The following is a 24,129-nucleotide window of genomic DNA, read 5'->3' on the forward strand; positions in this document are numbered from 1 at the left end:
AAAATATTCTTCTCAGTAATTCTCACTCTTTCTCTTGAAACACGAAGCGAAGGCTCGATCCTTCAATTTCTGTATAGGTTGCTCCATAATACAGTCGACTATCCATTTTTATTGCCTTAATTTTTGTTTCGTCCAAATTCACGATTAGTTACCATTCATTGTGTCGCACCAATTTGCTAAAGAAAGCTCCTATCACCCTCAAGTCAGACATCTTGGATGGAATATATGAAAAATGACTCCGAGATAACAATTATTAATATTTATTTTGTATGAAATCATTGTTAACATACTATTATTATTATAACAATTATTTAAATCACTTAATTTGATCAGTCAGAGAATTGTCATATTGAAAAATGGAAAAACACGACGCATCATGTTGTCCATATATTTTAATAAGAAAAAGTCTTGTCCTTTTAGAATCTAACATACCTACAAACGATAACAGAATCATTAAAATACTAAACGAATTTTTAAAATGTACGGGTTCATCATATGTAAGTAAAAAATTAAGATCTAATGGTGCAAATTATATTTTAAATATGTCACAGTGGCTTCAAGATTTGGACCCTTTGATGAGAGTACTTGAACTGATCGTAATTAACCATCTAGAAAACCCTGACTATGACCAAGTTTTGAAGCTGTTACTGAAGAAATGCGTATGTCTTCCTATGCTAACAAAAACATCAGACATTTTAACATATTCCAGAGAGTTTGCAGAATATTTTTCGGTACTCGGTAAGATTTTATTTATCATAAAAAATATGTAGAAGTATATATATACAATTATAGGATTTTTATTGGTGTACGTTTCTTCCAAGAATATGACTACCATGCAAACAGCAATATCGGAAGTATTTAAACATTTATTCGAGAGGAACGAATCTTGTTTCACGAAACAAACCGAACCATCCAAGGAAGTAAAGGAACGAGAAACAAAACGGGAAAATATGGTATCCCTTGAAGCTTGCGTTGCTGCAATTGAAAGAAGCCGACTACCAGAAATTTTGGGCCAACTACTGGATATAGTAGGGGAGAAAAGTTTCGAACATCTAATAAATTTCTGCATCCACTTAATTAGTTACTCGAACGAGTGTTGTAAACAAATAAACAATCAGTTTTGTTCTTTTTCGTTTAACGCATGACTTAAAGGTGAGAGATTATTGAAAATGGACGCTTTGAACAGTGTGTTGGTGCGTTTGGAACCAACGTGGCGTGAGAGATTTCCTTCGACGGAGCCACCTGAACTTACCGATTCGAGTACCCCACAACACTATTCCATTATATCGGATATCACTTGGAAATTCATGAATTGTATTTCGAAGAACAGTGAACTAACTAAAATTTTAAAGATACCTAAGGTTTTCACTCTTTGGTAACAATAAAAGGATTAAAATTGATTTTTTTGTTAAGGCATTTCGTTGTAGGAGTATAAAATGGGCTATTTGGTTCTTTATCAAGAGACACAACAAGAATGTCGATAGGAACAACATTTTGGCTATAACGTTGAATTTGGTCAAATACTTTCCGAGTTTGAGCTTCGTGAATTCTGGTTTAGGACTAGGTAAATTATTAATAAGCTATAACTTAATTTTGACTATAAATATGCAATTTTAGAAATCGTCGAATTAAATAATCTTTGTGATATACCTGGAAAGCATTTTAGTTTAAGCAACACCCACGAAGACTTTGAGTTTCGTAAAATGTTGCTTTTGTTTTTACCTTACTTAATTCGCGAAGGACCCAGAATAAAGGTATATATACTAAAAGCCATAATAAACTAATTTAACTCTTTATATGTTTAGTTACTTATTGAACGAAAAATAATTCGCATACTTTTATTGAATGTAAGCGGAAAACAATACGTACAATGGCATCAAATCTACATGAATCAATTGCTGGTGTTGATTCAAAATATCTTCCGATTGCTTGTGTCTATAGACCATAACGAACTACGCGAGGAATTTATAGAACACAATGGACCGCAAATGTTTTATATTTTAAATTTCTACTCTGATAATTTGAACTTATACTTTTTAGAACGATGAATCTCGTAAATCAAAGCTCTAAGTACCTTGAATCTGGAGTACTTGAGGCATGTTTGGGATTTTTATCTCATGTTGCCTACAGTGGCATGTTTTTTATTGTCGAAACATGTTTATACCTTGACAAATTGGACAAATATACAGAATTTGCTATTAAAATATTAAGGCAACCGAAACTTACGATAAACGACCTGAAAATCTTGCAGGTGATTTTTGCTTTGCTTGCTGATGTGATACATTTTGTTAAAGGCGACATAAAAACAATGCACGTTTGTATTGCTTACCTTGCAAGATATCTTCATCCGGAGACTCAAGACAACGTCCATGATCCGAGAGTGATGATTTGCGCCATCAGACTTCTTTGGGTTAATGTTCATTTGGACAGAGAAGTCGAAAGATTCATTAAACATGAGGGCGTGTTTTATTTATTGGATGTTTTGGAGGTAATTAATATTGAATTGTAAGGGACTTAACTGATATAGGTTTTAGGATACAATTTATCCAGTAAAAATAGGTATATTGGGAGTTTTGGTGGATTTATGCGAGAGTGGAATTTGTATTCCACACTTGCTTACGTGGAGGAAGAACGGGAAAAAAATCCTGCCCCTTCTGATGGAAATTTATAGAGAGGAATCTCAGAAACTAGGTGTAGCAACTGGACCTAATGGAGAAATTGATGGTGTTGTAACGTCAACATTTTAAATCATCCAAGATGACTGTATAATTTCAGATCTTGATAATCCAATCATGGGGGTACAACAAAAATTAGAGACTCATTGTGAATGCGAAGACAAAAAGTTTACAAGTCCTGTAATTTCGGAGATGTTTGGAAGCTGTCGTCCTAAAATTTACGCCATACTTCAATACATCCACAAACATCACGAAAACATAACTGAACTAACCAACGAAGTGTATAAATTGTTCAACGATGACCTATCCGTACAAGATCAAGTAAAAATAATATTTTCTACCATAATAATAATAATAGTAATGTAATCATTATTTAGATAACAATGATAGTAGCGGATAAATATTTGGATTTGAAAGTAGTGGAGACTTGGCGAGAACTAGAAACGGAACTACAACAAAAACATTTCAAGTGTTTTTACTCAGATCAAGTGATGCTCCGTACTATAAACGAGAGAAACAGAAAATGGGCATTGAGACTTCAAATCGCCCAAAAAGAGTGTATACGCAGACAAAGGGAGAAGGTACAAACTCGAAACATCCTTTCCAAATTTGACTGTTTCGTTATAGGACATGATAGAGGAGTATAATTTTTACCAAGAGTTGAAAGACGCCAAACTTCAATCCAGTTTGGAAGCCTTGAAGGAACTAAAGAAAGATGCGAGAGTATCTCAGGATTTGTTCAGAAGAAGCGCCAAACTAAAACAGAACTTGCAAATCGAATCGACAGCAGTTTGTCCTGGCAAAGCTACGTTTCAAACTACACATATGTACGACCTTAATGTTACGGTATGTTGTTACTTATTATGAAGATAGTTTGCAAAATTGTGTTTTAAGCCTGTTTTTGAAATGAATGTCACCATTGAAGATGACGATGCGAACGAAGATGATTCAGAATATGAATTGGTTTCACCTGTAGAATCCCTTCAAACGATGCCTGCGTGTTGTGACAATGATACAAGTGAAGGGTTAGATATTGAAGAAGAAACGGACTCAAAATGAAACTAGAACCTTAATTTGTATTGAAATAGTTATTCATTTTTAGTTTGTAACGAAATGAAACAAATTTCAGGGTAATACAAATTATTTACACCAGAAGCATATTACCATTTGGTTTTTTACACAAATACAGATAAAATTTATTAAATTTTTTGTAAATAAAGTAATAGTTATATGTGAGAGATTTTTTTATATTGAAAACACATACAAAGCCAATACATGTATAGGAATGTGGATATTTCAACCGCAAAAAGAAAGGCTACAGATTGTACACAAAATATTGTATTTGATATTTACATAATAATTGGCTAGATTTGAAAACTACAATGTTTTGATCCTGGAGATATTCTACTAAAATAAAAACGTTCCTTCATGATTGCCATAGAATAGTTTCAAAAAAACAAAACTTTGCGCCTTCTTTAGAATATATCATTTTAACATTTAACATTTAAAACACTGAGCGATTAGGAAAGACATGAGATTATTATTTGTCAGACTTTTTCCTCTCGACGAACCTCTTCTGGTACTACTTGAAGAGGGGGTCGACGTCATCCTAGTCCGGGTCCCGAGCGTTTTCTTTTTCGGTTCATTTTCGATTAACAAAGCGTTGTACAGAAGGGACTTCAAATCGCCCAGAAGGAACGTCTACGCAGATAAAGGGAGAAGGTACAAGATCCAAATAATCTCTCCAAGTTTGACTGTTTCGATGTAGAACATGATTGAGGAATACAAGAGTTGGAAGACACTAAACTTCAACCTAGTTTAGATGCCTTGAAGGAACTAAAGAAAGATGTGAAGGTATATCAGGATTTATTCAGGAAATCGCCAGACTAAGCTTTAAGTACAGATGTGTAATTTAAAACATAGCTATGCCAGAATAAACTGATGTGGTTTCGATTTGAAAATTCATTTTTAGTTATAGCTGTCCTGGCATGTCTACGTTTCAACCTACACATCTGTACGAACTTAATGTTACGGTAAGTTGTTGCTTATTATGAAGATAATTTGTAAAATTGTGTTTTTACCTTGTTCTTGTGATAAATGTTACCATCGAAGATGATGCGAATGAAGATTGCTTGGAATATGGATTAATTTCACCTGCAGAATTCCTTCAAACGATTTCTACGTTTTGGGACAATGATACTAGTGAAGGAATAGTTACTTCACTTTTAGTTAATAATAAAATAAAACAAATTTCAGGGTAATATACAATCTATTTACACCAAGAGCACATTACCATTTGGAATTTGTCTTTTTACACAAATAGAGATCAAATATTATTAAATTTTTGGTAAATAATAAAATAAAGGCTAATAATTATATATGAGATCTTTTATATTGAAAATAAAATTATTGTTATATGAATCCTATATTTTTCTGGCAATTCGTTGTCAATTCTATTCAGATTCATATAACTATAATTTTCAGTAAACATAAATCAGTCTTTAAAAGCTAGGTACTGTTTTTGACTATGTTCCATTTTTTCATGTTGTCTTATTTAAAAATAAATATAATTTATATTTTTAAAATTTTCTAAACATTCAAGAGATAAACAAACAAAGCCAATACATGTATAGGAAAGTGGATATTTCAACTGCAAAAACAGCATCTGAGAGGCTACAAATTGTACACAAAATATTGTATTTGATATATACATAATAGTTGGCTAGATTTGAAAGCTACAATGTTTTGGTCCTGGAGATTTTCTACTAAAATAAAAACGTTCCTTCATGATTGCCATAGAATAGTTTCAAGAAAACCAAACTTTGCGCCTTCTTTAGAATATATCATTTTAACATTTAACATTTAAAACACTGAGGGATTAGGAAAGACATGAGATTATTATTTGTCAGACTTTTTCCTCTCGACGAACCTCTTCTGGTACTCCTTGAAGAGGGGGTCGACGTCATCCTCGTCCGGGTCCCGACCGTTGTAATACTCGGGCACCACCGGAAAACAGCACCAGAGAACGAAGGCGATGAACGCCACCACCGTGCCCAAAATCAAGATGAAATCTTCAATGCTCTACCAAACGAATTATATTGATTTACTATTAATATTTTTTTTATAATTAATAGTATATAAAACACAGAGATACAAATCGACTGTGGATATATATTCTTACCGGTTCATCTTCGATTAAGAAAACGTTATACAGAATTTGCCATAAATCCTCGTCGATTTTACCATCGTCATTCAGCATTTTTGCTACGTTCGAAATGTTGTTCACATTTTCGTCTTTCGCATTAAAAATAAAAAGACGGATCGAAAACGGGATTGACAGCACGAATTGTGAATGCACCTTTAGCACCTACAGTTAGAATCGTACACATTGTTGCCGACTCTCTCATTTTATAACTTATTTGAGTAATTTAATTTGCTTTTTGTTCAAAAATTAATTTTAATTCGGGATAATTTGTGGATAATTTTCTACATTTATACATTTTTTATTAAACTTTTTTAGATAAATACATTTATTATCATACAAGAACATTCCAGACCATCAGATTCTCTAAATATAAGTTTTAAATAAAATTTACTTTGATTTTTTCGATATGTCAGGATAAACTTTTACTTTTAAAAATTTTTATTTACTAAAATTAGTAAAAAACCAAATATTAAATACATTGTCTTAAATTATGTATTTAATCATTAATTTATTATTTAAATTTAGTTATAAATGTGACTATAATTATTGTATGTTTTCATTAAACTAAACCTAATGAAAACTAATAGAAAAAACAAATATAAATAATTAACCAGATGTTCGGGAATTTGTTAAACGTGGCAACCAGGCTGGATCAACGGTGAACGTGCCCTAAAGTCGGTCCGAAAAGTTGGGTTTTCTCGTCAGTAGCAAAACAAAAATGGCGTGGTTGTGTTACGTTCGTAGTGGGTTCTGTGCGTATTTTTTTATTGTGTTTTGGATTAATTGGGCGAACTCGAGCAGCGGTAGGTTTGCACATTGAACATGCATTTGCGCGTTTCCGAAACAGTTTTCGAGTCGCGACCGGACGCGTTTTCGTCTCGTACGTTCGCATTTGCTTTTAAAAATCATCGTGGGATTTTTTTTCGTGTACCTTTAACTTTCTACCTGGCGGATTTAATTGCACCGATTTAATTCGGTTCGATTTTTGAGGCACGCACTCAATTAACAAACGCATCTTATTGGAGCGGACTATTTTTTATTGTTGAGTGACATGCGAGACTTTTTTTATTAATTGGACAATGAACTATTGTTTAAGTCCAAAGAAAAATGACGCAAGTGGACGGTTCATTGATGAAAACGTAGTTCAAGAAGTAAATTTTCCGCCTTTACTATAAAAAAAAACAAGTTTTTAGCGAAACTGAATTAAAGATATTTCTTTAATTATAATTGCTATGTTTAATTGATATATTAACATAACCTGTTGATTTTATCTAATTGTAAACTAGTTGTGTTTATATACAATAGAAAAATGTTACTATGATTGTGTATTTTGTGGAAAAAATATATATGTTGAAAGTATTAATGTAATAAATTATTGCCTGATGTGCAAATATTATTATACCATTATTTTATATTATAATTTTGGGAATCTTATCTACAATATTTGTTCATTAATTACACTGCATTAGCAAAAATAAAAATTACTATTAGTCAGATAAGGTTCAGCGACTATTTTTTTTTGAGTTATTAAACAAGTTTATAATTTACTGTTTTAAACGTTGCTTTTATGAGAATAAAGGTAAAACTAAACAAGTTTTAGACATGTTAATTTGACTCAAAACATTAAAACATATTGCAAAATAAACTTCCATAATTTGTTTACACAATTATTTTCTTAAACGTAAAATGATATTTGTATGATCATGTGAAATAATGTGTGACTTACTAATTTTCCGTTAATGCTTTGAAGCGTAAATTGAAATACATAATTTATTGAAAATGGTTCAAATAAGGGAAAATTTTATTATAATATTATTACTTAAGTTGAACTACGTGTACGTGTATATGTAATAAAAATTGATATATATGTTACCAATATACTTACAGTGATGGACACAATTGTAGCAACTTATTAAAATACATAGGTGACCAGATAAATAGCATAAAATTTAAAATTATAGTTTTTATGAGATATTTTATAAAAGTATTTACTTAATTCAAATGTCCAGTCAGTATAAAAAATATATTTCAGTTATTCTTAGTAGAATTTATTTTTATTTTATTATAAAAAATCACTTTCAGTGAGAAGAAAGAAACATTGCTCCCTAAAGAAGAGAAAATAATAATTAACATGAAATATCCAGGTTAAAATATTGTTGCTATCGCTAAAAGTTTATAATGTTTCGGAAAAATGATTTACAATGCTTATTAACAAATATGAAACAACACACTCATTTGAAAATACAATAAGAATAAGTCCTAAGAAAAAACAATTTCTTTTACTGATAGACAAATTGGAAAAATCAGTAACGGATTTATGTAATAAAAATTGATATCTAACATATGTTACCAGTATACGTACAGTGATGGACACAATTAAAGGAACTTATTAAAATACAGAGGTGGCCAGAGAAATAGCATAAAATTTAAAATTTTGTGAGGTATTTTATAAAAGGATTTAATTCAAATGTCCAGTCAGTATAAAAAATATATTTTGATAGTCTATACTTTTTTTGCTTTTTTTAAATGAATATATTAGTCTGATTTCATTGTCAAAGAAATGGCATATTCAAATGTATTTATGCTCTGTGTATATATTTAACAATATTATTAAGAGTTAGAATTTATTCTTAATAGGATTTATATTTATTTTATTAGAAAAAATCCCTTTCAGTGAGAAAAAAGAAACATTGTTCTCTAGAGAAAAGAAAATAATAATTAACATGAAATATCCAGGTCTAAATATTGTTGCTATTCCTAAACACATATAATGTTTCGTAAAAATGGTTTATAATGCTTACTAACAAATATAAGACAACACACTCAGTTTAAAATACAATAAGAAAATGTCCTAAGAAACAACAATTTCTTTTATTCATAGACAAATTGGAAAAATCAGTAAAGGAATTATGTAATAAAAATTGATATCTAACATGTTACCAGTACACTTACAGTGATGGACACAATTAATGGAACTTATTAAAATACAGAGGTGGCCAGGTGAAATAGCATAAAATTTAAAATTAAACATTTTGTGCCATATTTTATAAATGGATTTAATTCAAATTTACAGTCAGTATAAAAAATATATTTTAATAACCTATACTTTTTTTTTTAAACGCATATATTAATCTGATTTGATTGCCAAAGAAATAGCATATTCAAATGTATTTATATTTTGTGTATTTAACAATATTCTTAAAAGTAAGAATTTATTCTTTGTATGATTTATATTATTATAGAGAAGAGAAAATAATAATTAACATGAAATATCCGGTCTAAATATTGTTGCTATCCCTAAAAACATATAATGATTCGGAAAAATGGTTTACAATTTTTATTAAGAAATATGAGACAAGACATTGAAAATACAATAAGAAAATTCCCTAGAAAAAAAGCAATTTCTTTTATTTATTGGAAAAATCAGTGAACGACTTCTGTTCTTGTCCTCCTGATAAATAAAAAATGAATTAATTAGGTTATAATGAGCAAAAACTGCAGGGATATATTTCAGTAAAGGAACCACTGATATAAAAAAGAATGTTGCACAAAAAATATATTAATTATTCTCCAAAATGTTGACGAAGGGTACTTTAAAGTTATGAATCCGTGTCCAGTATAACAAGATCAGATGGTAAAAAATAAAGGTTTTTGTTTGGGGTTCCTTTCCTTGGCCTGTTATAGGACCATTACAAAAAGTTATTAGAAAAATGGACCGTTTTGTATGTAAAGACATCATCAGAGATGTAATGGCACCATTTGCCAACGATAATTTACCAATTATATGTATTTTTATACATGATAATGATACGAAGTGTGCATCCAAAGTTGTTTAAAAGATTGGTCAGTGTAAAGTCCGGATTTAAATACAATTGAAAGCTTGTGGAACGACATGTAGTCTCGATTAAAACATCTAAAAACATCAAATTTAGATTAATTGTCGTTATTAATTGAAGAGTCAAAAAGGGTACTTTGTTTAAAGTTATGTATTAATTTATTTAAAAAATACATGTGACCAGCGCATTTATTTTGTTTATAATTTAATTTAAGTAGAAAAATTATGCCTGTCGTATATGAGTCTCTTTCAAAATTCAGACGAAGTAAATTCTTTCTGATATATAGAGACATCATGAGAAATGTAATTGAACATTTTCCAATAACTGGAATTATTTTTACAAAATGAATTAATGGGAGAGAATATAAAATATTTTGATTGCATTTAATTATAGGTGTGCCTTTTCTAATTAACATTAACAGGATAGTAATGGGTGCTGTTTCTTTGACCACCACTGTACGTAATTAAAATTTAATTAATTTGTTCTATTCTATCAATCTTAATGCTCAAATGTACTAATTTCCACAAACTCACGCAATTGTCTAATTATGGCGTCCTTGTTTTACTATATTTATTTATCTTACCAAAATTAAATTGTTGTAATACCAAAGATGTATTTAATGTACAAATAAAAACATGGATTTATATTACGAACGCACAATTTAAACCGTTAATTACCTTATTCAGTGCTGAAATTGTACCATTTCTCCATTGCAAACAATTCATAATTTTTTCCCACGAGTAACCGAAGCGATCCGTCGTGACCTACGTTGAAGGGGTTAATCGAGCAAAATCAGGTCATTTCACAATTTAAAATCGTATTTGCGTTTTGGTGCAGGCACCAATTTGCGCACACCATTAATTAATTGCATTTGTACACTGAATAAGGTTGAATGGAGTCGTCGATTTTTTGGTGCAGCATTATAATTTAACAAAATAAGTTATTGACCAGTTTATTAAGTCCCAAGGACGACATTCCGCAAAACTGTCCCGCCTCCGATTCGTGGAAGTCGACGAATTTTTATTATTTCACCAAAACAAAAAGAAAAGTAGTGAACTATCTTATCTTGGAGGTAACGAGATGCAACCGATAAGCGAGACAAATATTTAAATAATCAATGGTATTTTCTTTCGTCCCCGTCTGATAATTTGAATGGTAAAGGCACAAAAGGAAATTGTGTAAGAATTTAGTGGGTTCACATTATGTTGCTCACGTATCAAAAGATATTCTTGTGGCACCGAATTAATTCGTAGGTGACGGCGAAGAAAAAACGTCTCGTGTCAATTGACACGGACAGGAAGAGCGATCGCGAACGGTAACAGGGAAGAGAGAACAATACTGATGATACTGGCTTAGGAAACGAAAACGCAACGAGCGGAGAAAAATCGGATTTCGAACTAGCAGAGCGTCAAATTGTATCAAAATAATCATAGGTAGAACGTTGAACCCGTGCAATTAGTCACTGCGGAAAAATGGGGGAACGGATTGATCACAACGCTAAACTGAAACGTATTAATTAACGTCCTTTAATCCTTATTATAATCGATTTGTAGAATTACGAGTTACAACGGCGGATAATTATAATTAATGGTGACGACAATATGCACATGAGTGTGTGTCTTGAATTGTTTATCGCGGAAATGCTGTTGTGAGTGTGTTTGTCCCCCGTCAAAACGTAATTAATTTGTCCGCGAAGGTGAATGTGTAGAAAGAAACGCTCTCTGTGACGCTGGCATCCCAGCGTGGAGGTAAATGAGTATCCGCGACTCGTTTATCTGTTACACTTTGCTTTGGGTTGCTCAGTGTGATTCATTTGATATGGAAACACTCCCATAATATTTTTTATTTTATTCGTTTTTATGAATAATATACATAAAAATTATTTTACTATGTATAATATTTTTAATAGGCTGTGATATCGTTTATGTGATGAATTTATTCCTATTGTTAAAAGTAAACCGTGGAATCAAATATTATGTATGTTATTTAATTCGTTAGTTTTCATTGTCAGTTTATATTTATAACTCAATACATACACACAACCGCAGTGTTTAATGATAATTTTGGTTTTGGATGGTTTAAAAATTTGGAGAATGTGGTCATTATCATTATTTTAGGCGGTTTACAACAGACTGTAATTTTATACTTGTGGTTATTTCCATTGAAATAAAACCAAACATACCTTCGTTGATAATTTTATTAATTCTCCCTTGTTTACCTTTAATTTTATTCGTGTAACAAACTACGTAGTTGTCAACTTTTAAGTGTTCAACCATTCTCATGGGAAAATTGAGGTGTTCAACTTTTGTGGACATTGGAACATCTTTTGTGGCAAAATGAAAATTGGGGTGAATCCCGGTTTGGAATTTATTCTGAGATCATACGTGGATCAGATACTGACACCAGTTGTCGTTCCATATGCATACAGCTGTGATTAAGCCCAATTTTGTTTCCATGCATGAAATACCAGACTTTACACTTCAAGAATTGGAATGGTATTTTTGGAATACAAGTTCCCAGACCAAGTTTGAGAATCTAGAAATGGTTTTAAGACCAAACACTTGTGGGACATATTTCAAAGGAGTGTTCTTCTCATGGAAAGGCCCAGGAAAACAGAAGAACTCTTTTTTTAGGGCTTCACGATGCTTGAAATGAGATTCCCCAACAGGACATCGGTAATATAATTCTGGGCATGCCCACACGATGCAGAGAAGTTGTCACGAATCGGGGAGGTCATACAAATTATTAAACCATAGTTTTCTTAAGTTTGACAATCTAGAAATGGTTTTAAGACCAAACACTTGTAGGACATGCTTCAAAGAAGGGTTCTTCGCATGAAAAGGCCAAGAGAAAACAGAAGAACTCTTTTTTTAGCGCTTCACGATGCTTGGCATGAGATTCCCTAACAGGACATCAGTAATCTAATTCTGAGCATGCCCACACGATGCAGAGAAGTTGTCACGAATCGGGGAGGCAATACAAGTAATTAAACCATAGTTTTGTTAAGTTTTACCATCTAGAAATGGTTTTAAGACCAAACACTTGTGGAATATGCTTCAAAGAAGAGTTATTCGCATGAAAAGGCCAAGAGAGAACAGAAGAACTCTTTTTTTTAGCGCTTCACGATGCTTGGCGTGAGATTCCCTAACAGGATATCAGTAATCTAATTCTGTGCATGCCCACACGATACAGAGAAGTTGTCACGAATCGGGGAGGTCATACAAATTATTAAACCATAGTTTTCTTAAGTTTGACAATCTAGAAATGGTTTTAAGACCAAACACTTGTAGGACATGCTTCAAAGAAGGGTTCTTCGCATGAAAAGGCCAAGAGAGAACAGAAGAACTTTTTTATTAGCGCTTCACGATGCTTGGCGTGAGATTCCCTAACAGGACATCAGTAATCTAATTCTGAGCATGCCCACACGATGCAGAGAAGTTGTCACGAATCGGGGAGGCAATACAAGTAATTAAACCAAGTTTTGTTAAGTTTTACCATCTAGAAATGGTTTTAAGACCAAACACTTGTGGGACATGCTTCAAAGAAGAGTTATTCTCATGGAAAGGCCAAGGAGAACAAAAGAACTCTTATTTTAGCCCATCACGATGCTTGGAATGAGATTCCCCAAACAGGACATCGGTAATCTAATTCTGAACATGCCCAGACGATGCAGGGAAGTTGTTACGAATCGGAGTGGCCATAAAAATTATTAAACCATAATTTTTACAATCTAGAAATGAGATTAAGTTTTCATACATTATCACACATTTGTGAAATATTCGTTTTTCTTTTTGCAGCTTTTTCATTTGTTTCAATAAACTACTAGTCAATTTTATATATTCAAATAAAATTAAAACCCAAGTTTCAAATAAAATTACCGTCAATGTTATATTTAAATTATCTCTAGACATTGCGGAGATGTGTATTTTATATCGTTAAGTATTTTACTTCATGGTTTACTTGATTAAAAGGAACATAAGAGTTTAATACCCAATATCAATACAGTCGAACTTCAGTAAGTCGAATTTCTTCCGTATCAGATACACTCTTCGAGGTTTTTCCTTTCCGGTGATACCTGTCTTATGCCCAAACGGTGTTGATCGATTAGAATGATGCCGAAAACTTCTACAAGTTACTTTATGGTCTTTACTTAATTACATCTAAAATTCTAAATAGAAGTACAATTTTTCTAACGTTTTTTTACAATTAAATATCTTAAAGACAATCTATAAAATGGTAATGCCTATATTTCGCTATTTGGCTTCGTGTGAGAAAACCTATGTATGAAAATGTTGAGATTTTTTTTTGTTATTTGAAAATGAAAATAAAAATCGTCGAACACAAATAACTGACTTGTTTGCATTAAAATAAAAACTTTACATAATAATTATATTATGTATTAACATGATAATAATATTGATTGTTCTATGTATTACATATTTTATAAGTTTCAAAATATTGTTTTTGATAAATAGTGTACTTTGTTTTCTTTTCTTTTTGCACATTAATTATATATTTATTATAATAAATATAGATTTATAACTTCCTATGTACGTATATTATTTAATAACTCAAAAGTTTTGATAACTCAGTCGTGGTTCGAGTTATCGAAGTTCGACTGTATTTTGTTAAATTTTGTACTCAACCATTGTAAAGGATGTGAAATTTAATAGTATACTTTTTTTAGTGCTCTAAAAACTAATCTATTCTTATTTTAAAACAATATTACGTATATTTTTCTGAATTGACCTGAAACTTAGCAGCTTTAATTTTTAAAGTGATTTTTAATTATTAAATCTGTCATTTAAATTAACATTAATACTAATTAATACTAAATTTGTCAAATTTTTGTATCGAATTTGATAATAAACGTGATCCCCCTCTTGTTTTCTATAGGGTTGATTGTTGATGTTTGGATATTGGTACGGGCTAAACAACATCGGTGCTTTGGTCTTTTAATCATTCACACTTTTGGATCTATGTTTGAGATCGTTTTCAAGTTGAAACACATTTATTAAGAGCCTCATTTGTTCAATATATGAAAACAAATTGTCGTTTAATATATCAGACTAAGGTGGCCTACACTAGAAGAGTTGAAGCATCCCCATATCATAATCGAGACGCCACGATATTTCACTTCAAAATTAGATTTTCACATTTTTAGCAGAAACCAAGGTTTTTCTTGTAAGTCTTAGGTGAAATACATCCTCGTTATCTCTTTCCACAAACCTTGAGATAATTTCAGCAAGTCCCATTTCCACCAGGTTGGCTTTAATTTCAATTAACGATAAGGTTGAATTGTTTTTCACAGTCAAATCATTTAATTTTTGGACTCACACAAATTTGTTCGTAGCTACCAATTGGCCAGCTACTTCTAAAACGATCGACTTAATCACCCGTAAACTCTTAGCCAACTCTTCTTGTCTCCCTCGGTCTTGGTAACATTGAATTATAATTTTTCTTACAGTTTTACTTCGACCAATGATTAAATAATTATAATAAGCAAAAAACAACTAGTTAATAATCAGTTGAAAATCACAGAGAGCAATAGAAGTCATGAAAGTAAAAAATTGCTGTAATTTTATACATTAAAAAATAAAAAAATATATAATTTCTTAAAGGAATAAATTTATAAATAAAATTAAATTGACTAGTTGCATAGTAGATACAACAATAACAGAAAATCAATAAACAAATAGTAATATTTTTAATGTACAATGATAGCTAGAGAAATAGTACACATTACTATTTATTGTTAATTAGAAAATGCACACTTGTAATTAAAAGCAATCAAAATATTTTATATTAAATACACTACACCTCTTTCTACCTAAATCTTATACAAAATGAATGCGCAATATTGCTGATTACACAACTCTTCAATTAATAATTATAGTTTATCTAAATTTGATACTTTTTGGTGTTTTAACCGTGATTATGCGTATAGTTCCACAAGTTTTCAATTGTATTTATATTATGACTTTACGCTGACCAATCGAGAATCTTAACATTTTTATCTTTAAACCAACTTTGAACAACTTTGGATGCATGCTTCGTATCATTATGACGCATAAAAATTCATGTAACTGGTAAATTATCGTTGGCAAATGGTTCCATTACATTCTCATATCTCTATATATAAAACGGTGCAGTTTAACAATAATTTTCTGTAATGGTTTTATATCATGCCAAGGAAAGGAGCCCCAAACCAAAACATTGGATACAAACTTTTATTAGAAGGGCCATAAACGTATTTTATATTATCTGATATTCTATTGAAAATGGATTTATCACTCCCTTTGCCAAAATTCTGGAGGGCAATTGTCTTGTTCAAATATTATTTTTTGATATCAATGGTTTCTTTACTGAAAAACATCCTTACAAGTTTTGTTCATTCAGTCGACATCTGATTGTTCTACTAGACACACTGACATTTTATGACTCAATCAATTCATTTTTTATTTGTCTAGAAGACGATTACTATTTTTCCAATTTACCAGTCAATAAAAGGTGTTGTTTTTTGTATTATATTTTTAATTGAGTGTGTTGTTTCGCATTTGTTAATAAGCTTCATAAGTTTTTAGGGATATCAGGGATGTTTCATGTTAATTATTATTTCCCTCTTCTCTGGAGGGCACTGTTCTTCTCATTGAAAGTGAATTTATTTAATAAAATAATATAAATCCTACCAAGAATGAATACTTACTATTACAAGTATTGTTAAATACAAACACAGGGCATAAATAAATATATTTGAATGTGCCATTTCTTTAGCCAACTAAATGCGTTTAAAGTTATCTCCGACGTTTATAATATATGTATAAAAGGTATAAAATATTGAAATGCATTTCAATAGTGATTGGTCAAAATTTGAATTAATTCTTTTTATGAAATATCTTATAAAATGTTTAATTTTAAATTAGGTAATATAGATACCAATTTTTATTACATGTAGACTATTTTAATGACTATATTTTGGATTATTATTCAATAAAAATGAATTACTACACTGCTAGAAAAAATTTTTATCAGCAAAAATTTGTAATAAATAAACAACTCAAGGAACATATTCCAGTACAAAACTCAATTCAAATCGTGTAGAAAACGCCAACGAATTTATCAGGAAAAAACGAAATAAACAAAACGTTCCGACTTTCACTTGTGTAAATTTACTTTAATAATTCGTAAGAGCTGTAAACAAAGTGTATATTTCCGTCAAAGAACGTTGATAAGGAAATTTTGAACTACACCATTGTGCGTTATGAAGAAGTGCGGTTGGTTCTTGTTGCGGGTTCAGCGACCTCGTACATTGCCAAGGAGTCGATTTTTCTAATGACCGAAGGCTCATTTGATATGTTCAATTGATCATGTAAAAAGGGTTAAATGCCTAGATATTATCTTGGTCGCTCCTACGTTTCAATACACTTTGTTTAATGCTGTTATGTATGTAGGTGTGTTGAAATGCAACATCCTCAACACTTTTATGTCTCTTACATCTGTTAGTTATACTAGTAAACTTAGTACTACCAATTTATATTGCTTATTATTATTATTATTCGTTCCCTTGGAACTGCCATCAACCGCCAATGTAACTTAAGACAACAAACCAGGAACACGAATGGCATAATGGAATAAAACATTAAAAAAGTACAGATTCGTCCTTGGAACTTTTAATATACCCAGTCACACGCAGTTAAACTATTAATGTTGCATAATTTTAGAAGCTGTGCAGTTCAAAAACAGCTGTCCATATAAATAAATGTGTTTACGGGTCTGCGAATTCACCATTAACATATGATGTTTAAAACATTCCCCGATTTGATTATTCGTCGATCCACAAACGCTGGCTGCATGTGAGGTACGGAATGGGACGTGGAACATGCAAATGGTTTATTACAAACGACCGGAAATAATTTTAATCCGGCGCTTGAAGGAATGAATCGTGATGAATGGAGACTTCCTTCTTTGGGCGGCGGACGATTATTTATTTCATTTATCACAACTTCATTGTGATTTAAATGTGGTACTGCGTTTTTGTGGAATCAATTTTATCTGTAAATAAATGCACCAACTATATATAGCCAATATTGATTTCACTCAGGACAGATAAAGATGTTTTTGTATTGGTTTCAGATTACCATTTTTACCAAGGTTCTCCGTACCAGAGATCGGAAAATCTAGGACTAGAATTAATAGACAATAAGGATGTGTTCCCGCCGCATAGTGTGCACAGAAGAGAGGTACCAATACAACCACCACCACCACCACCACCAATGGACAACAACACAACGCTACAGCCAAACACAACCACCGACGAGCTGATAATACCTCATCTAAAGGACGCGGTGAGAACAAGTTTTAAACAAATTTCGAACATGTGCATGCAATTTTTTAATTAACAACATTCAAGTGGTTAAAGGTCAATGTTCAACCATTGCGTGCACTAAAAGAATATGTAGAGCACATTTCGTACCAAAAAGCAACAAGGCCGCGAAATGTGTGAAAATTAATTGTCAGAGATTCGACAACATTTGGGTCACGAATCAAGAACAATTCCGATGAGAAAATTAGCCTCAACCAACTTCGAAATAATTTCGACGTTGTAATTTATTTAAATACACGTGGGCTTAAAAGATATTTATGGAATGACGTTCAAATGAACGTAAATGCAGTCTATTAGAATTCGACTTATTTGTTTAATACGTTGAAACGTTTAATGCCCACTTAAAATATATAATTTAGCATTACAGATAAGCTAATAGGATTATCAACGAGTCAATTTTGATTATTAAACAATTTACAGAAACCAAATAAAATGCAGAAACTACTGAACACGACGATGACGAAAGTGCCCCTGATGAAGGAACTGAAAAACTTGGGGGTGAACGGAACGGGGCAAAGAAAATATAATTCACCGGTGATCGCCAAACTGCCCACCGAGAACGTGACCATCTTCACCCAAACACAGGACAAAGGGAACACGCCGAAAGCGGTCGGAACGATGGACGTCGACGACGTATTCTCCTTTCCCGACAACAAGACGCTGCAAATGCACAACATCACCACTCAGAAATTTGTAAGGAAGTTGCCAGTTAAAATTCTTAACACCGTTTACATTGTGAGTCAAAAAGGAAATGTCAATGGTTGATTATTTCAGGATTCTCACATATATTACAACAGCACGTTGATTACGGACGAAAGTACGGGTCATTATTACTGGGTCAACATGGAAAATCGGACAGACGTTAAATATAACGATCTATTATCGACATCGCATCGCAGAGCAGCGGTATGTATGACTTTAATTGTAAAAATTACTTGAAATAAGACTGTTGACCCTGATTTTAGCGTGCTGTTAGTAAACCGCATCAACCAACAAACGTGTAAACAGTTAAAAAATTGTATCAAACGTAAAATCTCGCTGCATTTTCAATAGTAATGTAACGATGTTTAGATCACGCTTCACTTGTGTCATCACCTCTGTTTATATTATGCGCATGAGATTAATCAGAAACTTGCGGTTTTACTGAAGACCAGGTTGTTACTTACCCATTGTCATAGAATAATATTGTACTCGAATATTTTTCAACCACAATGTTTGAAATTAGAAAAATAGTTGACCAAGTTCCAAAAGCAGTTGTCATGTGAGCACTATTAATAAAACTATGCTTTTACTAAAAATTCCTGTAGTACCTGAAATACTATAAAAATATAATCAACATTTATCCTAATTAAAATGATAAAAAGTATCTAAGGTAACCACGAAAAGTCAGTACAGAATTCTTTCATAAAGTCGAGGTGAAAAAAGATTGATTTGTCTTATCTTATTGTCAATTACGAAGATATGGGAAGCCAAAGTCTCTCCGGTGTATATAGAATTCTACCACCTATTTTCAAGAAGTACAGTTTGAATATATCACTTTACCTTAGTACAATGTTAATTAAAAATTATGGAGAGGTATTTAAGATTGAGTTAACATTTTAACTCATATAGTGAATGGCAAAAAAGTTCACATCATAAATCAAATTTGTTAACAAATATGAATTTTTCACCTTAAAAAACCTCACTATACCAATTTTTATAAAGTTGACACGTTTTTATTAATAAAATATGAATGAAATTGAACTTTTGTGCCAAAGTAAGATGAGATAAATGAATCTATTTTGTTAATAAATGTTATTTAAATACTAAGTTATAACGTTGAGACGTTTCAATCAATATAAAATGAAGAAAATTGAACTCTTGTATTGAAGTAAGTCGATTTATTTTCACCTTGACTGGTGATAGAATTCTATACAAAACATTTCAGGGTCACTATTCACCAAATAATTAAAGAATTGAGACTAAATTAATGAAAATAATGTCTAAAAGTTCCAAAAACAGTTGTCATGTGAGCACTATTAATAAAATTATGGTCTTACTAAAAATATCTATAGTACCTGAAATACTATAAAAGTATAATCAACATTTATCTTAATTAAAATGATAATAAATATACAGGATGACCCCATAGGCTCAATACAGAATTCTTTCATAAAGCCGAGGTGAAAAAAGATTGATTTGCCTTATCTAGTACAGAAATTAGTAATTACGAAGATATGAGACGTCAAAATCTACCTGAGGGGTGTTAATACAATTCTATCACCAATTTTGAAATAGTACAGTTTGAAAATATCACTTTACCTTAGTATAATGTTAATGAAAAATTTGTGAGAGGTATTTAAGACTAAGTTAACCTTTTATATAGTATAGTAAATGGCAAAAAAGTTCATATCATAAATCAAATTTGTTAAAAAATATGAATTTTTCACCCTAAAAAAACAATTTTTATAAGGTTGACACGTTTTTAATAATAAAATATGAATAAAATTGAACTTTTGTGCTAAAGTAAGATGAGATAAGTGAATCTATTTTTTTAATATATGTTAGTCGAATACTAAATTATAATGCAGAAACGTTTCTATCAATATAAAATGAATAAAATTGAAATCTTGTATTAAGGTAGGGTCAGGTAAGTCGATTTATTTTCACTTCAATTGGTGATATAATTCTATACAAAACCTTTCAGGGTCATTCTGTTCACTAAATAAATAAAGAATTGTGCCTAAATTAATGAAAATAATAATGTCTAAAAATCCCAAAAAAAAATCATCATTAATTAATAATAAAATCAACTATTAATAAAATTATGCTGTTACTAAAAATATCTGTAATACCTGAAATACTATAAAAATATAATCATTTATCCTAATTAAAATGATAATAAGTATACAGGATGAGCCTAAAAGCTCAATACAGATTTGGGACGCTAGTCTATCCAAGGGGTGTGTATAGAATTCTACCACCAATTTTCAAAAAGTACAGTTTTGAAGAATTATGGGGAGGTATTTAAGATTAAGTTAACTTTTGTGCTAAGGTAAGATGAGATAAGTGAATCTATTTTCACCTCAATTGGTGCTAAACATCTATACAGACCTGTCAGGAACATTCTGTGTTCTCTAAATAATAAAAAGTCTAATCTAAATTAATAAAAAGAATGTCAAAAATTATAAAAATGTAAAAACATGCTTAGTCCAGGTTTAAAAATGTCTGATTGAACTAAACAACTGAAAGAATCCAAAAATTAGAACCAAAACATGGAAAACAAAAATATTTATATGGCTAATTTCAAAGCAATTATCACATATATATGTTAAATTATCTATGTGTTTTTGTAATGCAATAATATATTAAACAAATATAGAAATCAAATATTATATTTTTTATTAACAGTCGATTTTACATGAATGTTAATTAATATTATACAAGTAAGTTTACATAAAATTCGTTCCAATTGGTACGCTCTATTTAATTAGCTTTCATGAATTAGCATGTAATGTAGGAATGAAAGTTGTAGTAAATATTATCTTCATTATTAACTGCAACAATTATCGTCCGATAAAATAATTCCAGCGATTACTATTAAACATACTTCACTAAATTTATAGATCATCGATTAAGGATACAATTTTATATATAAAAATTTTTCAATGATTGATGATAATCTGTATTTACCGTAAGAATCTGAAGAAATAACAAAAAATAATTTCTTATTAATAATTTATGTATGAGTTATGCTACACGATAATTTACCATAGTGTTGAAATAATAATATTATTTTATAATAAATATGTGATATATTTACAGACTGTGAAACTGAGTTTCGACTTTCCGTTCTATGGGCACACAATAAAAAATGTGACGATTGCAACAGGCGGTTTCCTCTACACCGGGGACTACATACACTCGTGGTTGGCGGCAACCCAATACATCGCTCCTCTTATGGCAAATTTTGACACGAGCTTGTCGAACGACAGCTTCATCAAATACGTGGACAACGGTAAACTTTAGTTAGATTTTCCAACGTGGTTTGCTGAACAATGTTTTACTTTACAGGTACTGCCTTTACTGTGGAGTGGGAAAAAGTTTCGTTGCAGGACAAACCCAACGAGGGCACGTTTACATTCCAAGTAACGCTGTTGAAAAGCGGGGACGTGGTTTTTGTTTACCAAAACGTCCCCCTATTCATCGAGAACATCAAAGACGATCACCACCCAGTTAAAGTCGGAATGTCCGACGCCTACATAATGGATCGTCAAATATTCTGTAAGTGTTGAGGCAATTTCCTAAACGAGTGACACATAAATGAGTTGCAGATGTGAGAAGAAAAACCATTTACGAGTACCACCGTGTCAACTTCGCCAAAGAGGACGTCAAAAACTGGACGGTCATATACCTGAAAGCGTTGCCGACTTGCTTGGACCACAAGGATTGTGAAAGCTGCACCAACAACAAACTTCCATCGTTCAACGTAAATATCAACAACCCACAATAATTCCAATAAATACCCGTCGGTTTTAGTGTACGTGGTGCCCGAAGACGCGTCGTTGCTCAAACGACGGCTTGGACCGTTTCCGCCAGTCCTGGGTGACCAACGACTGCGGCACCATCAAGGTGAACAATGCCTCAGTGTGCACGCCCGAAATGAACAGCGAGAGCAATCCTTCGGCGTCGCCGTATGACGCGACCACGCATCAGGACGATTCGGGAGTCATGAGTGGCGAAATCGTAAGACCCGCAGCCAAGATGAGCGTCACAGCTGTAATTCATTATACATTTATATCAAAGTTCATGGATTAAATTGTTGTTGTTTTAGGTGGTTGCCCTCATGTTTCTGATCTGTATGGTGTCTGGTATGTCGTTTTGGATTTTGTACGCTTATAGAAATCCGCACACGACGAGTGGACAGATGCTCATTAGGGTATTTCATTCTTTTTAATTGGTTTATGCTGTGTTACGTAAAATTGTTATTGGGTTTTAGTATCGTCCGAGTCAGTGGCATTGGCGGAGAGGTGAAGCTCGTTACACAGCAGCTACAATACACATGTGATAATTGTTTTAATCAAGAGTAGACGTTATTATATCATTCCATATCCATCCATCACACAAACTACTTGGCACCAGTAGTCATTCAAAAATGTTCATGGATAGATAAATCGAGTTTGATTTTATAGTGGTTGAATATTTATTCAATATCGATTAAGTTTAATAGATTCTAGAGGATTGTATATAGGTATGTTGACATCGAAGCAATTAACGGCAGAAGATCTTCGAAGTGAAAGATCCGTGTACCACTAGTTTATTTACTGTGATAAAATTTTATAAATTCATGTCGTCCAAATTGTCAATTTTCTAACCGAGCTGCCTTTTTGTGCCTAAATAAACTATATTGTAAATACATTTTTATTAAACGTTTAAGCAATACGGAAATTTTATATTATGTATTTTGATATTATATGTATATTCTACAATTTTTATCTATATTATGAATTGTTTTAAGAATTACTGGGAGGCTTTTAATAAAAAAACTGTTGTTTCATAATCTTTAACAATTCCCATTAATTCTTATAGAAGCCAATCTTAATTATAATAAAATTTCAATTAATATTTGGAAAAGCTTTAATGTTGTATTGTTTTTAACCATTGTATCAAGTTATTAAATTGTATTAGTCCATGATTGTAGGCATTATTGAAATGTTCATGTAATTTTTATCAATAAATATCTACATGTGGCAGAGTGATTAATTTTTAAGTCATGGTGAATATTTATTATTTGTGAGTTCAAAAATTTACCGAAACCTTTCTACATTGCTTGTTATCACTTTAGACTTAATAAATTTTTTACTAAAATCTACTGTTTATTACTTTGAAAATGCAAGTCACATTAATAAAAATAAGATTTGTACAAAATTATTGAAACAAGGTATTCAAATAAATTTAATTTCATATACTACGCCATTCGGAATATACAGGTTCAAAAATAATAGACCCTGCTACTCAAGTATTGAGATGGAACATCAATACCCCCTAGAA

The 24,129-nt window shown here is 31.4% G+C and overlaps 3 protein-coding genes across 3 annotated transcripts; 2 read left to right on the top strand and 1 right to left on the bottom strand.

Moving 5' to 3' along the window:
- The first annotated feature begins 349 nt into the window (after nt 1–349).
- On the top strand, nt 350–3,858 carry LOC109607884 (cilia- and flagella-associated protein 69-like). Its single transcript, XM_049966386.1, has 13 exons — nt 350–497; nt 552–738; nt 793–1,098; nt 1,153–1,375; nt 1,428–1,564; nt 1,618–1,754; nt 1,806–1,990; nt 2,041–2,488; nt 2,535–2,724; nt 2,776–2,996; nt 3,053–3,256; nt 3,303–3,521; nt 3,570–3,858. Exons 1-13 carry the CDS (start codon nt 357–359, stop codon nt 3,732–3,734), a joined length of 2,763 nt encoding a protein of 920 aa, XP_049822343.1. The 5' UTR covers nt 350–356; the 3' UTR covers nt 3,735–3,858.
- A 1,049-nt stretch (nt 3,859–4,907) lies between these two features.
- LOC126265296 (uncharacterized) lies at nt 4,908–6,020 on the bottom strand. The gene is made up of 2 exons (XM_049966261.1): nt 5,857–6,020; nt 4,908–5,756 (listed from the first exon to the last, which is right to left on the bottom strand). Exons 1-2 carry the CDS (start codon nt 5,932–5,934, stop codon nt 5,574–5,576), a joined length of 261 nt encoding a protein of 86 aa, XP_049822218.1. The 5' UTR covers nt 5,935–6,020; the 3' UTR covers nt 4,908–5,573.
- A 547-nt stretch (nt 6,021–6,567) lies between these two features.
- Nucleotides 6,568–23,837, top strand: LOC109596084 (plexin domain-containing protein 2). The gene is made up of 10 exons (XM_020011535.2): nt 6,568–6,683; nt 17,850–18,061; nt 18,520–18,792; nt 18,874–19,005; nt 21,904–22,096; nt 22,153–22,362; nt 22,413–22,567; nt 22,618–22,857; nt 22,913–23,017; nt 23,078–23,837. Exons 1-10 carry the CDS (start codon nt 6,599–6,601, stop codon nt 23,144–23,146), a joined length of 1,674 nt encoding a protein of 557 aa, XP_019867094.1. The 5' UTR covers nt 6,568–6,598; the 3' UTR covers nt 23,147–23,837.
- Nucleotides 23,838–24,129: the final 292 nt, after the last annotated feature.

The sequence above is a fragment of the Aethina tumida genome, chromosome 4, assembly GCF_024364675.1.
Source record: "Aethina tumida isolate Nest 87 chromosome 4, icAetTumi1.1, whole genome shotgun sequence".
NCBI lineage: Eukaryota > Metazoa > Arthropoda > Insecta > Coleoptera > Nitidulidae > Aethina > Aethina tumida.

Coding starts and splice junctions, on each gene's coding strand:
- LOC109596084 (XM_020011535.2), top strand. CDS start 6,599: ATGGCGTGGTTGTGTTACGTTCGTAGTGGGTTCTGTGCGTATTTTTTT. Junction 18,062..18,519: donor TACCTCATCTAAAGGACGCG/GTGAGAACAAGT, acceptor AACAATTTACAG/AAACCAAATAAAATGCAGAA. Junction 22,568..22,617: donor ACAAACTTCCATCGTTCAAC/GTAAATATCAAC, acceptor CGTCGGTTTTAG/TGTACGTGGTGCCCGAAGAC.
- LOC126265296 (XM_049966261.1), bottom strand. CDS start 5,934: ATGCTGAATGACGATGGTAAAATCGACGAGGATTTATGGCAAATTCTG. Junction 5,757..5,856: donor TCTTAATCGAAGATGAACCG/GTAAGAATATAT, acceptor TTCGTTTGGTAG/AGCATTGAAGATTTCATCTT.
- LOC109607884 (XM_049966386.1), top strand. CDS start 357: ATGGAAAAACACGACGCATCATGTTGTCCATATATTTTAATAAGAAAA. Junction 1,376..1,427: donor CCTAAGGTTTTCACTCTTTG/GTAACAATAAAA, acceptor ATTTCGTTGTAG/GAGTATAAAATGGGCTATTT. Junction 2,489..2,534: donor ATTTATTGGATGTTTTGGAG/GTAATTAATATT, acceptor TATAGGTTTTAG/GATACAATTTATCCAGTAAA.